The sequence below is a fragment of the Halyomorpha halys genome, unplaced genomic scaffold (genome assembly GCF_000696795.3).
Source record: "Halyomorpha halys isolate HHAL.00 unplaced genomic scaffold, Hhal_1.1 Scaffold928.1, whole genome shotgun sequence".
In the NCBI taxonomy this organism is placed as follows: domain Eukaryota; kingdom Metazoa; phylum Arthropoda; class Insecta; order Hemiptera; family Pentatomidae; genus Halyomorpha; species Halyomorpha halys.
Genome location: NW_027116508.1, coordinates 136,002 through 148,699, shown reverse-complemented (window position 1 = coordinate 148,699; position 12,698 = coordinate 136,002). Strand labels below are relative to the sequence as shown.

The following is a 12,698-nucleotide window of genomic DNA, read 5'->3' as shown; positions in this document are numbered from 1 at the left end:
TATATATATATATATATATGAGAGAGAGAGAGAGAGAGATTTTTTTTTTATTACACATACTTGTATCCTATATCAATAGTTCGTTTTGATTCATTTCAATTTTGGTTTTTCAAGTAGTAAGTGTCCTTGTATTATTATTATTCTCCTGTAATATAACTATCTTTTTTCTGTTAGATAACAACAGATAGTGACTGATACTTCTAATGTTATTGACCTAAGAAATAAGGAATTAGCTCCTTGTTACTTATGTATTTCCTTAAATATTCCAATTTATTATTTTAATTTTAGCAGGTTAATTGTAACAGGTGGTAGAACTTTATGGAAATAACATGTTTTTCATTTTTTGGAATTTTCCGCCTAGAGCTAATATTGGATAGCTAGAAGGTAGGATATGAGAATCGACAGTTGCTGAACCTAATGTACCCTTATATACTTATGAAGCAGATAACCTCATTTATGTGTACAATTTACTTCTTCTGGTTATAGATATAGTAAAATTTGTTGTGGTGTGTCAACTACAATTAATTATCATGTTGCCGAATATGTATTTATTTATTTTTTTATGTTTTATAAGTATCTGATATTTTAAACCACAATACCTGTTTTTGAAATATTGAAAACTATGAGAAACAAATGATAACTTTGTGACAATCATCAAATTCATTATTTGCTTATCAATAGCTTATGTTCAAGAGCAATGGCAGCACCTCCACCAAAGAAAAGGGTACAGAGCAGCAAAATTTAAAAACATATACCATTTGGTGATGGCAATATGACTCCTCGCTCTTCCTCACCTATGGGTTTTCTGCACAACCTTGACCCTAAAGGAAGAACAGTTCCAAAAAAAGATAAATAAAACCAGCTGCTCTGAAGAATCTAATAAAAATTTAAATCTTACTAGTGAAAAGTTGGATGTTGGAGATGCCATAAAGATTTCAGAACCTGGATCTTGATAGGATTGTAATCATTTCAGTAAATTAACTAGGAAGAGATTTTATATTAGGAGAATAAGTCATGGTAGCATATGATGGTGAACTCTATCGAACAGAATTCTCCCACTGCCATTAAGCTTGGGATATAGATCGTAAAAACTATAGGAAGGAAGGAAAGGGATTGGATTTGATTAGAAACAGTTAATGACATGGCATACACTGCAGAAGGAATTGTTCTTAAAATTGCAAAGACAAGAAAAATGCTACTGTAACTTGTGATTTTATTTTTAAAATACTTGCCATATATATTTTTTAATATTTGCATAAAGTCTATTGTCCAATTGTACTTTAATTTATTATTTCCACCTGTAGGATAAATTTTGTATTTTTTTTTTTATATTTAACAAATATGTTTAGATGTTTCTAAACGTAACTAGGTCTCTAACTTAAGGCAATTATGTGAAATATGAAAATTTATGAATAATTTCAACTGAAAATAGCTCTGTTATTAAGTTGCACTGGTTGACTGGGTGCAATCATGAATCAAAAAATGTTTTAACTTCCTCATATGTAGTAAATCTATTAATATATGTATAAACCTCAAAATAACTGTTGTCACAAAGTAATCCCTTCTTGTAGTATTTAAAATATAATTATTTTCTTTTTTAATATCTGTATCTTAATTTTAAAATATATCTTAAATTTGGACCAATAGTTATACACAACAGTTATTTATTAAATGCTGCCAGTAAACATTTTAAAAATATAATTTGACTATTTTTCCTCAATGCATTTTTCTCCTACAAAGTTTTAAAAATATTGATCTTCTTATTTTACTAAAAACTATACCTCAAATTTGATAATATTGTGTTTGGTATTAAAAAATAAGAAAAGATGTTTTAAGATGATATTTGCTACAAAACCTTAACAACTATAAGTAAATATGTGTTTTTAATCAATTAACACACTCAAAAGTGAAAATTTGCTATTTTTTTTGTTTTTTAAAATAATATTTGGTACAGCAGTAAACCAAAACCCACAAAAAATTAAACAGTTCAATCACAGACAAGTGAAAAAATTGTTAAGATCAGTTTTAATTTATTTAACAATGACAATTGTTAGTCATAGCAATAGTCATAACTACTACTGAAATAGTACAGTTTACATAATTATTTCATATGCTTACCCCTGTTTATGAAGACTGCATTAAGTGAAAGAAAAGAATAGAGTACTGCCTACCCAGTGAATATGGATGTTGCCAATACTCATGAATAGCTTGAGTTGACAATAGATAGTTGGTGAACGAAATCAGGAGGGAGAGAGCTCAAAAAATTTACAAAAACTTTCCCAAAATTTATGCAAGCCGAACTGATAATACTGATCTACCAAAAAGGCAGCCAGACTGTATGTTAAAATAATTAATTAAAAATAAATTGGAAGAACAGGTTACATTTAAGTAGTAAGTAGCACTACAATTCTTTAAGTAAGCAGATACAAATCCATGTCTACTTTTTCATAAAGTGGTCTATTATTATTATCCCAAGACCTGCATACTCATGCATATGCCCAAGACCTATATACAACTCACAGGCCAGTGGATGAATCTTTTGTCCATTTTGATCATTGAAATTTGAAAAGTTGAAAAGAAAGTATTCTAGATTTCAAGTAATTATAACTATAGGGGTTCTTCCATCAGTCAATTTCTCTAATAAAGTACTCAGTATCTGTAGCTATCATTCTCACTATAATACTTGTGATGAAGTAGTGAGGCCTTGGCAGCCAAGAATGCCATAAGGTCATCTGTATGCCAAAAATGGTGAGGCAAGGGGAAAACAAGAAAAAAAATATATATATGCATAGGTGTATAAAATATATATACATGTAGGTGTGGTCCGAAGTTCTGAAAACATTCCAGTCAAAAGGGGCTTTGTTACAAGATCTCTACAGGGCTGAGAACATATATAATTTATTCATAAATGGAAGAAGGTTGGGGTGTGGTCAAATAAAACTCAAACTATTAAAATAGTTTATCATTATTTGAGTTTGTCACTTGGCATTGAGGTTTTGGGCTCAATTAAAATAGTTTATCATTATTTGAGTTTATCACTTGGCATTGAGGTTTTGGGCTCAATTAAAATAGTTTATCATTATTTGAGTTTTATTTGACTTGGACCTGGAACCAGACCATCTTCCATTTATTATTACACACAGTCAATCAGTGATCTTCCATAATTTATTAAGTATGAATGTGTATTATTTATATATATTGCATAGATATTTTTAATGTTATTGATTATACTGAATAATATTTTGATAGAACAAGATAAATATATGAACAGAGATAAAATATTTACGTAATTAAATTAATAATCTTCTACTGGAAGAGTTAATAGATTTAATATGATTAAATTATATATATTAGATTATATTTGGTGAATGACACAAATCTTCCTTGTTTAAGTGTAATAATTTATTTCATATACATCAACAACGTTTCGGAAATATCTCCCATCTTCAGGTTGTTGTTACATTGTCATGTTGCAGCATAGATAGAAGATTTTGTAAGAATTTTCCATTAATAGTATTCACCATATCTTCATTCATAACCATATTATTATATTCTTAAATTAATAATCTTCTACTGGAAGAGTTTATAGATTTAATATGAATTTGGTGAATGACACAAATCTTCCTTGTTTAAGTGTAATAATTTATTTTGTATACATAAACAACATTTCGGGAATATTTTCCATCTTCAGGTTGTTGTTACAGTGGAATTATATATAAATACTATTAATGGAAAATTATTGCAAAATCTTCGATTTATGCTGCAACATGACTATGTAACAACAACCTTATATTACACTTAAACAAGGAAAATTTGTGTCATTCACCAAATTCATATTAAATATTTATGTATTATTTTTGAAGTAGTACTTTAAAATCATCGTTACCGTTAAAAAGTAAAATAATACCATGACTAATGCAACTTTTTTTTGTTTTCCTGAAGGATGATAACAAGTGCCTTACTAATTGTGGTAATATCATTACTCGCTTATGTTTTCTATTGGGCAAGAGATGTTAATCAGACATGGAAAAGAAGAGGGGTAAAGCACAAAAAGCCAGTTATGTTCTTTGGTAATTTATTAGAGAACCTATTTGCAAAGCAAGAACAGAAACATATATCAATTCTGTATGCAGATATCTGTAATGAATTCCCTGATGAGCCTGTAATAGGGTAGGTTTATTTTGCCATTATTACATTAATATCTGTTTGTATAACATGAAGTATAATTTTCTGGAGGAACATTTTAACAAATTTTTTAGAGTTAAGAAGCTCCTTTTTTTCATAAAGACAGTTATGAAAAATACTTATAATGAACAATAAGCAGAGGGGTTTAAGATTACTCTCAGTCTTTTTAATGTTTGAATACTTAACTAACATGATTGAGGTATAAGGCATCTCTCTATGAATGCTTTTTGATTCCATTGTTCTATTAGAGTGTATCATAACTATAATATGAATTTTTAGAGCTCAATATTAAGAAAAAATTGTTGAACTTCTGTCTTCAAACTTGGTATGAAATAATTTTAGGGAAAACCTAGAATTATCACATCTATTGAATAGGGATTATGGTTTTATGGTTACTACCCAAGTTGGCATACATTATTTTTGTGGCTAAAGAGTAGCTAAAATCATTCTGATCAAATTGAAAGAACATGGGAAAATTAAAAATTGTTGTAAATATAAGATAAGTGTTTGTGCTTCTCCATTTATGTAGGCTTCTGTCACAAAGTTCTCTACTTTAGCTCGTTGCCTTTATCTTCTTTTATCTTTTTCCCTTTCGATGGGAAGCTCATCTTTGTCTTTCCTAGATATTCCCTACATGTGATCCCCGGTTTTGCCTCCATTGACAATTTGATTTTACAGATTTCTGCCATCCTCTTTACATGTCTTAACCACCTAAGTTGAGACTTCTCAATTTTTTCCTTCACTGAAGCTATAACTAATTTGTCCCGAATGACTTTGTTATATTTATAGTCCCTCATTGTCTTCCTACCAATGTTTCTGAGGAAAGTCATCTCTGTAGCTGTTATTCTTGAGAAACGGTTCGATTTGGTAACACCAACAAAAATGTTATTTTGGATATAACCTTTATAACAGCATCGAGTAACTGTTAACTGTTTCAAATTATATTGTTCAAGATTTCCCTTATTCACAACCAACAAATATATCTATGGACTGTAACACTAGCTATCACCTGTGGGTCCATACTCTAGCTTATACTCAATCCTGCTCTGTTATAAACTAAAATTGATTAAATATTGTTTAAATTAAATTAGATAACAATGCAGTGATATAATTAACAGTGTGCTGGAAAACTGAATCATTTTGTTTGCTTCTATATTCACTTATGTTACCCTCCATAAGTAGTATAAAAAAAGTTTAATTGGTCAAAAATTATTTATGTTTTTTAAGTAAATTAAAAAAAAATGAATGAAATAAAAAAAAATATCTTTAGAAATGAATATGAATAAATTTATTTTGATTTAGAAATAGAAAGTTATTTCTTCCAATGTAATAAATAATCATTGTAATAATCTAAGTTAACTACTTCATTGCAGAAGGAATCGGTTGAAATTTTCCCCATTTGACGGCAAAAGGGAAAACTTATTTTTTTAGAACACATCATAATTATTTTCAATATTAAACATCTCTGGAATAAGGAGTCCAAATTGGAAATGGACTTCACAGTTAGAAGCACAAATTTTTCGTAATGAATAGGTCAAAAGGTTTACCTTCCACAGCTGCAGAACAGCCACTATTGTTGCCACTCAAACTCATTGAAACTAACAACCTGCCAGTGACCAAATACATGTAATCATCTGTAAGGAATGGGTAAAGGAGTAAGAATTATGTGTATTCTGATATGATTGCTCATTTTTTCATAATATTTTCTTCTATTCATCTAAATAGAATCCTAAATTCATTTTTTTATGTTTATTGATATTCACAGGTTTTATAATTTTACTAATCCATGGCTACTTGTGAAAGATGCAGAATACATTGAAAAAATTCTTATAAAAGATTTTGTCCATTTTACTGACCATGGCTTTGCAATTAATGAAGAAAAGAATCCTTTGGATGCTCAACTTTTCAATATGGTTGGGAAACGATGGAGAGCATTCAGGTATAATTTATTTTTAGCATATGAATAATTAAGTTTTTCTTATATGTTGCATAATATTTCCAAAATGATATCAAAATGTACATGATATAGTTATTATTTATTATTATAAATTGAAACTTTTAATTTAATTTTTGTAGGTATAAACTTAGCCCAATATTTACTTCTGGCAAATTGAAAAGTATGTATGAAGCTATGTCTGACGTTGGAGTTGATCTAGATAATGTATTGCAAAAATCTTATAAAAAAGAGCTCGATTTTAAAGAATTAATGACTCATTTTGCAGTAGATGTTGTTGGGTAGGTATATCTCTTTGCAATTTATAAGTTCTTCTTTAGCCATAAATTATTTTTTACCCAATAATTATTTAAAGAAAAATTCTCATTTCTAACAAAAGGTTAAGGATATATACTCAATACTTACAAATTTATACAACTTTTTTGTTTGGTATCTGTTTTTTCAGCAAGGCAGAAACCATCTATCTATTAGTGAAAATAATATTCTATAACAGAATAAATAATCATTTATTCATCTCCCTTACAGATATCTACCTACATTTCGGAGTATTACCCCATCCTCAAGATGCTCCTCTTATTCACTCATTAAATCATCAATATCCATTACTACCATTTGAACTAATATGTCAGCTAATAAGGAACTGTTGGATATGCAACAGTACCAATATTTTTTCCCTTGACCAATTTTCCACAGTCAGAGAGCCGATACATGAAAAATATTTCTCTTTCAAGGCACTAAAATTTTTATTTAGATTCTTTTTTTCTTTCATCTGCAACCATTCAGCCTAGTCTCATCAACTATCTTCATATTTTAACTTTCAATAACAAAAATGCTTCTGGTGTCAGTAAAAGATTCTAAAAATGACCATTTGTATCACATACATCATTAATGTGATAAACTGAGTTATACCAGTTTCTAATAGAAGACTATTTCTAAACCTAAAAGATGTTTCCTTTTAATAATTTATGATTCTAAATGGCTTATCAATTAGAATTTTGAATAAATATCTTGTATACTGTAATTATGAATGAATAGCTACAAATAAAATATATATAGTCCTGTTGAATAGATATTTACAGAAATATATTTAAAAGTCAATTTATCATTCTGTTACAGGTCTTCAGTGTTTGGTATTGAAGTTAAATCTCTACAAAATCCTAATAATAAATTTTGCTCATTAGCTACTGATCTTTTTACATTTGGTTTTTTTGATACAATTAAATTTATCATTATGTTTGTTTTTCCAAAACTTTCAATAAAATTAGGGGTGTCATTCAACAATCAAAATGCGGTGAATTATTACAGCAAAGTCCTAAAAGAAACTTTTAAATACAGAGAGGAAAACAAAATTGAAAGGAACGATTTTGTACAACTTTTATTGACTTTGAAGGAAAAAAAGAAAATTGATATACAAAATTGGGACCCCAGCGATGATTATTTAAAAGATGGGGAAGCACCTGCTGAATTGGAAAGTTATGGTAATGTATAATTATTTTGAGGTACTTTTAGTTGTCATGAAAAAGAATCTGTTTTGTTAATTTTTAAAATTTCAAATTAAAGTATGTTTACAAGACTTTACTTTGAGAGCCACTAATTTTAAAATATTGCAGCTCATTAAAAGATAATCTGAATAGCAATGGCTGTTTTTCAATAATGCCTGTTTTTCTGAAAACAGAAAGAAGGAAAGAAAATTTTTTTGGAGACAATTATTTCTGAATCGGCCCTATAGTTTGTATCAAGGATGGTTGATAAGATCTCACAGAAGGCTTCAATACTGTGTGTTCAATTATTTTTAGTAGTAACTGTGTAGGAAATTAGGTAGGAATGATATAGACAGTGAAGACTGATATACAGAGTGTAGAATAACCCAAGGTGCACTAGTCTTTTGATGTTACCATAACAATGTAACACTGAAAGAAACCGGTATCCAGTTATTGTAAAGGAAAAAGTTATGCTAGTAGAGGGTATCAGTCTGGTTATTAGCCTGAGGGGCAAGTCCTTAGAACTTGTGGGGAAAAAGAAGGTAAAAACATGTTTAAGTAACTGCTCCAAAAAGGTTTGAATCTTAAGTAGAGACCCAAAAGGTCTGAAAAGATATAGTTTCAGACTCATCTCAACAGTGGGAATATATACTCCCAGTAAACCTTGATGTCGACAAGCATTCTAATGGTGAATTTATTTGGGGGCTAGTCCAGGAGGTAGGTCTTTATGAATTACTTTGACTGTTAATGTATTAAACAATTTAATGGCTGCAACAGTTGCTGCTGTGGCAGTAAAGTACCATTGTGTAACGGGTTTAGATGTGACAGTAGCTTTACTTTCACTCCATGTTCTATCAACTATCAATGCCAAATCTAGTGTAACAATAATGTTATGATGCTGTCATACAGTTTACACTATGGCAGTGGCTACAACAGTTGCTGCAATGGTGATAAATATTTCTTTGTAATGTAGTGTATCTTCAGTACTCAGCAGTTACAACCAATTGCTGCAATAAAAAAAAATTACAAAATTTACCTAAGCTGTGTTTACAGCCTGCTTTTCTACAAACTATTTTCTATTCTTTTTGTCTGGGCTTTGTTAGTCCAACTTCTTTTCTCCTAACCAGAGAGAAGTCTCCATCATCATCTTGGATCTCAGTGCCTTATAGGTAGAACAAGCAAGTATGGTTGTGGCATTTACCGGTGGGTTCAGGGTTTATTAACATATTAGAGATCTGTTCATTTCTATGCCCTACAACCTTACACACTCATCTAATTTGCCACTTAGATATAACCTGAATTATATTTACTAGGTGCAGTTCCCTCTATTCGGGCCATTTGTAAGTGAAGATCGACTTTTATTTCTGTGGCAGTCCCATAAAAAGAAAACTTGACCCCCACCATGGTTAGAATAGGTTGGTTACCTCTATATAACCTCCCTTTTACAAGCTTTATCATTAAGATAAGGTAATAATTATTTAATTATGTGAATTGTTTGGAGGATTAATTGATAAGTTTGTTTCAGAAATTACTGAAGATGTTCTCATGGCTCAGGCTTATGCTTTCTTAGTGAATGGCATTGATGCACTTGCCTTATCACAGGTATATGCATTATATGAATTGTCCTTAAAGCCAGATATCCAGGAAAAGGCCCAAAATGAAATACGGGAACAAATCAAATTAAATAATGGTATTACATTCACTGCTCTTAAGAACATGACGTATCTGGAAAAAATTGTGAAAGGTATCAATTTCATATAATTAAATTGGCAATGTTAGATATTAATAATAAGGCTTAACAAACCCTAGATTCATTACCATTATCAATGATTGTTTTCAATAAAACCTTCCCTCCACTGTGCTTGGTTGAAAACTAAGGATTTTTTCAGAGCAAGTCTGTCAGGGAGTCCCAATTGTTACAGCCCTCTGTAACAATAACCTTTTATCTGATGGGCTTGGTCCATAAGTCTTCAAGATTATATCAAATAAAATATTCCTAACTACATACCAAACTTTCCCTAAAGTGTTCATCATAAGTTCAACATCGAAAACCTTTATTATGATTTCTTATTTATCCAGCCCAAAAAATTTATATTCACATTGGAATACCTTGATGTTACAACTTCAAATTACATTCACCACATGTCCTATTATCTAGCTTTCTTATTATATTTTATTTTCCACCCAACCTTGCTTGAAAGATAATACTTGAAAGATAAAGGCACCCCCTAGAACAGTTCCTTCTTTCTTCCCAAAGGAGAAGTGGGATGGACCTGCTATTTTTTCCTGCCCCTACACAAAGTCCTTGGTCATTAGCTGATGGAGCTTGCTCTCCGTTAGAACACAGACTCTTATCTCCTATATAAATTGGCCCTCAATAACTCAGAGATAGTGGAGACTATAATGATATGGTCTAGAGACTTCTGTATTTTCTTTTCATGGTTTCTTGGAAATCCAGATGGCCAGTGAGTAGCTGTGAAATCAAACAGCCCAGTAAGCTTACTATAACTTCATTGCTATTTAATGGTGAAAAAATACTTTCTAAGAGTGCTCCTTTTTGCTCATTCTTCTACTGTATTCTCTCAAAACATGATGTTTTGAAGCTTTCTAAAACCTTTAGAAGAATATGTTTTCCTCAAAAGCTGAAACTCTTTACAATCTCAGAGATTAGAAATACATCTGGCTATTACTTGAATTTAACACTGATTACATTTATTATTTAAAGAATACTCACTCAGTTAATTAAAAGTAACATTAAATGAAATTTCGATATCAATTTTATTACAGAAACCTTAAGACTGCATCCAGCTGGAGGCCAACTTTTTAGAATTTGTAATAAAGATTATGTTTTCCCGAATGGTACTGTAATTAAGGAAGGAGAATTTGTAGTAATCCCAATGTGTGCTGTTCACTTAAATCCAAATTATCATCCTGAACCAGATGTTTTCAAGCCAGAAAGATTTGATATGCCAATGAAACCAGGAAGTTATCTGACATTTGGAGATGGTCCCAGAGTATGCATAGGTAAGACTTTGTCCTCTTCTGAATCAGATTAAATAGATACTTGAATAAATTCATGCAAATTAAACCCTGGCTATTAAAAATTTATTGCCTATTATTTGATAGTTTAATATCACTAGATGTGGGTAATATTTCAGATATCAGGTTTTTAGAGTGCACGGTTTATTCACAGTTGACCTTAATATCTAAGCATGTTATTTTTTATCCATATAGTTACACATTTAAAATATAAACTATATCTGTTTCAGCAATGCGGTATGCAATTCTCTTGATTAAATATGGCATTGTAAAGATTTTATCGAACTACAAAATAAGATTAAGCCCTAAAAATAAGCTTCCTATAAAATTTAAGCCAAATGCAGCAATCAGAACACCGGAAAGTCCATTACTGTTTGATTTAGAAGCAATAAATTAGAATTAATAACAAACAGTAGACAAAATAAATTGATTAATCATTTTAACATTTAACATACCAAGAAGAAGTCAAAAAATGGAGTGGTCCTCTGAAAGAGGGACATACAGTGAAAATGAATGTTAACGAAAAAATAAATTTAAAATATTGATGTTTAGCAGTTCAAAACTTTTTGTTGCAGTCACAAGAAGAAATATTTGAATGTTTTGTCTCAATTAAAAATTCTTTTATAAATTAGACTGATAAATATTATCCATATATCGGCATCGAACCTTCAGGTTTAGTAAGCCTTCATTATTATATAATTAATTACAGAATTGCATATAGAAAAATATGGATAAGTAGTATCTAGTGAATGATCAGTTACCTTCTATCATAAGTAGTTATAAAATATGTTATGTAGACAGTGATTTAATAATCACAGTTGCTTATAATGATAAAAAGTTTAAATAAAGGTATTTAAGATACGTCATGTTTAGAACCTAATTTTGAACCTTATGTGAATGATTAATAAATTTTCGCACTCAATTGATAATAGATTAATGAATAATCTTTCCATAATTAATTTTTTTTGTGATTCCTTAAATGCTCCAAGGTTCTCGTAGCACAGTCTAAACATTCTTACCATTTATGACTGAATGTGTGCAGGGTAACTAAAACACTTTTTTTATTGTGTATTTTTCAAATTTTCTAGGACATTTTTGAAAATCTTGGAGTTCTAGTAGGAAATGTCAGTAATTAGGAGGCGATTTGTTGCAATATAGTTGAGTGCCACCAACCTTATCTTTCATATCTGAATCAATAGTTGAGGTATGATTTATTAAATGGTTTTTCAAGAAAATCACTTCTTTTCCCCATAAAAAATCCAAATTTCTCTAACGTAGATGGAGAGTTTTCAACTTTTATTACCGTTTTTTGAATCTACGATAAATTTCTTCTAATTTAATTACTGATTTGTAGGAAAATATCACTTTGTTTGACAATGGTAAAAGTCAAAGTATAGTAAACTAGTGAAAATGAATAAATTCTGGAAATATTTAGTAGAATATTACACAATGTATTTTTTGGGAACGATCTTGGAGATTTTATTAACTTTGCCTCATTTCATAATAACTGTATATCAAAGTTTGTGATGTTAGTTTTATTTTGAAGAGATATTGAGGTAAGGAGATTAAAAAAAAAAACATTAGATAACCACAATACAAATACCTAGTATTATTTTTGTTCTAGTTTTGCTATCTTGTATCTAGGTGTTTTCCACCTAGAAAGTTTTTTAAGTAGATTACTTCTGCAGTGTCATTAGTTTTACAAAAAATTTACTTTTTATTATTATTCATGATGAAGGTGATTATGACAATATGGACATTGGAAATAAAGAGGAATAGAATGTTATTTCATTAATCACACTTAATTTGATCCTTGAATAGTTTTGAGTTAAAAGTTACTATTCACTAAATCTAGCTGCATGTAGAATCTGCCACCCTTTTAGCCAAATGAAGTAACCAAAAATGTATATATAAATTAAAACTGACAGATACTACTAAATGGGCAGTTGGTTTAGTATTTTATTTTCTAATTCCTGTTTTATTAAAACCACCTTCACCCCTTAAAAAAGAAATTAGAAAATAATTAAAAAGTAAAATTG

At 29.8% G+C, this 12,698-nt stretch overlaps 1 protein-coding gene across 3 annotated transcripts in view; it reads left to right on the top strand.

The window, feature by feature from the left end:
* LOC106687216 (probable cytochrome P450 6a17) overlaps positions 1 to 12,698 on the top strand; it is a 29,654-nt gene that overhangs the window by 1,596 nt on the left and 15,360 nt on the right. The window contains exons 2-8 of one of the 3 annotated variants that reach the window (XM_067053269.1): positions 348 to 384; positions 3,943 to 4,170; positions 5,951 to 6,124; positions 6,262 to 6,420; positions 7,256 to 7,617; positions 9,146 to 9,364; positions 10,408 to 10,644. In XM_067053269.1, the coding sequence (XP_066909370.1) occupies positions 3,944 to 4,170; positions 5,951 to 6,124; positions 6,262 to 6,420; positions 7,256 to 7,617; positions 9,146 to 9,364; positions 10,408 to 10,644 (1,378 nt within the window). In that variant the 5' untranslated portion in view covers positions 348 to 384; position 3,943. Of the gene's footprint in view, positions 1 to 347; positions 385 to 3,942; positions 4,171 to 5,950; positions 6,125 to 6,261; positions 6,421 to 7,255; positions 7,618 to 9,145; positions 9,365 to 10,407; positions 10,645 to 10,889; positions 11,521 to 12,698 lie in introns of those variants that run through there. The other 2 variants (XM_014430960.3, XM_067053268.1) reach the window with 2 other exon arrangements.